This window comes from Poecilia latipinna, unplaced genomic scaffold (genome assembly GCF_001443285.1).
Source record: "Poecilia latipinna isolate Pla-1442-1.1 unplaced genomic scaffold, P_latipinna-1.0 Scaffold3773, whole genome shotgun sequence".
Classification (NCBI taxonomy): Eukaryota; Metazoa; Chordata; class Actinopteri; order Cyprinodontiformes; family Poeciliidae; genus Poecilia; species Poecilia latipinna.
Window position 1 is genome coordinate 29610 of NW_015116389.1, and position 1401 is coordinate 31010.

The 1401-nt window shown below is 39.8% G+C and overlaps 1 protein-coding gene across 1 annotated transcript in view; it reads left to right on the plus strand.

Moving 5' to 3' along the window:
* Positions 1-431: 431 nt before the first annotated feature.
* The window catches only part of LOC106941628 (microfibril-associated glycoprotein 4-like), a 5473-nt gene continuing 4503 nt past the window's right edge, over positions 432-1401 (plus strand). Inside the window, exons 1-2 of the mRNA XM_015024701.1 lie at positions 432-498; positions 1127-1297. Coding sequence (XP_014880187.1) covers positions 432-498; positions 1127-1297 — 238 coding nt within the window. The remainder of the gene's footprint in view (positions 499-1126; positions 1298-1401) is intronic.

A 1401-nucleotide genomic window follows, 5' to 3' on the forward strand; every position in this document is an offset into this window, starting at 1 on the left:
GTGGTTTGTTTATTTAATTAGGACAATAATAACATAATTATAGCTACATTTGTCAACATCTGTTTATTTTCTAGACTCACTTCTTCACTATTGTGTTGCTAAGTGATGGTGTGCAGGTGCAAGTCAAAATTTTTAATATCGTGAAAAAGTTGATTTAAATCAGTAAATCAATTCAAAAAGTATCATTTGTATATTATATTCATTCTCTACACTCAGACTGATATATTTCAAATGTTTACTTCTTTTAGTGTTGATGATTATAACTCACAACTAATGAAAACTCCAAATTCAGTATTTCAGAAAATTACAATATTGTGAAAAGGTTGAATATTGCAGAGCCCTGGTGCCACACACTAATCAACTAATTAACTCAAAACACCTGCAAAGGCTTTTTAATGGTCTCTCAGTCCAGATCTGTAGGTTATACAATCATGGGGATGACTGCTGACCTGAAAGTTGTCCAAAAGATGACCTTTGACACCGTGCACAAGAGGGAAAGTCACACATGTCATTGATAAAGAAGCTTTGTGTTCACAGAGAGAGAGGAAAGGGAAGAAAAGATGTAGTGGAAAAAAACTGGACAAGCAATCAGGATAACCACAACCTGGAGGGCATTGTGAAACAAAACCCATTTAGAAATGTAGAGTGGAGTAAAACTGGAGTCAGTGCTTCAAGAACCATCACACACAGAGGTCCAAGGTCAACACAGCCATCTGCCAGGAAGTTTTAGGGCACTTCCTGCTGCTGACCAACTTTATGGAGATGCAGATTTAATTTTCAAACAGGACTTGGGACCTGCACACAGAGCCAAAGTACCTGGTTTAAGGATCAGGGTTTACCTGATCTTAATTGGCCAGCAAACTCACCTGACCTTAACGTCATAGAAAATCTCTGGGGTATCATGAAGAGGAAGACACAATAGTGAAGACCCAACAATTCAGAAGAGCTGAAGGTCACTATCAGAAAAATCTGGGCTCTCATATCACCTGAGCAAAGCCACAGACTGATTGACTCCATGCCACTCTGCATTGCTGCAGTAACCTGAGCAGAAGGAGACCCAACTAAGTACTTAGTGTGTGAAAGTCTCAGTAAAAATCCAATTTTAATGGTTTTCATGTCTGTGCAGGTCTTGATAACATCCATGAGTTGACACGACTTCAGAACCAGGAACTGATGGTCGACATGGAGGACTTTGAAGGAAACAAAAAGTTTGCCCTTTATTCTTCATTTAGAGTTGATTCTGAGTTTGACGGTTACATGCTGCATGTGAGTGGTTTCAACAACAAAGGGGGCGCTGGTGAGTCATGAGAAAACCTCATCCTAACTTTACTGGATGGATGGATGGATGGATGGATGGATGGATGGATGGATGGATGGATGGATGGATGGATGGATGGATGG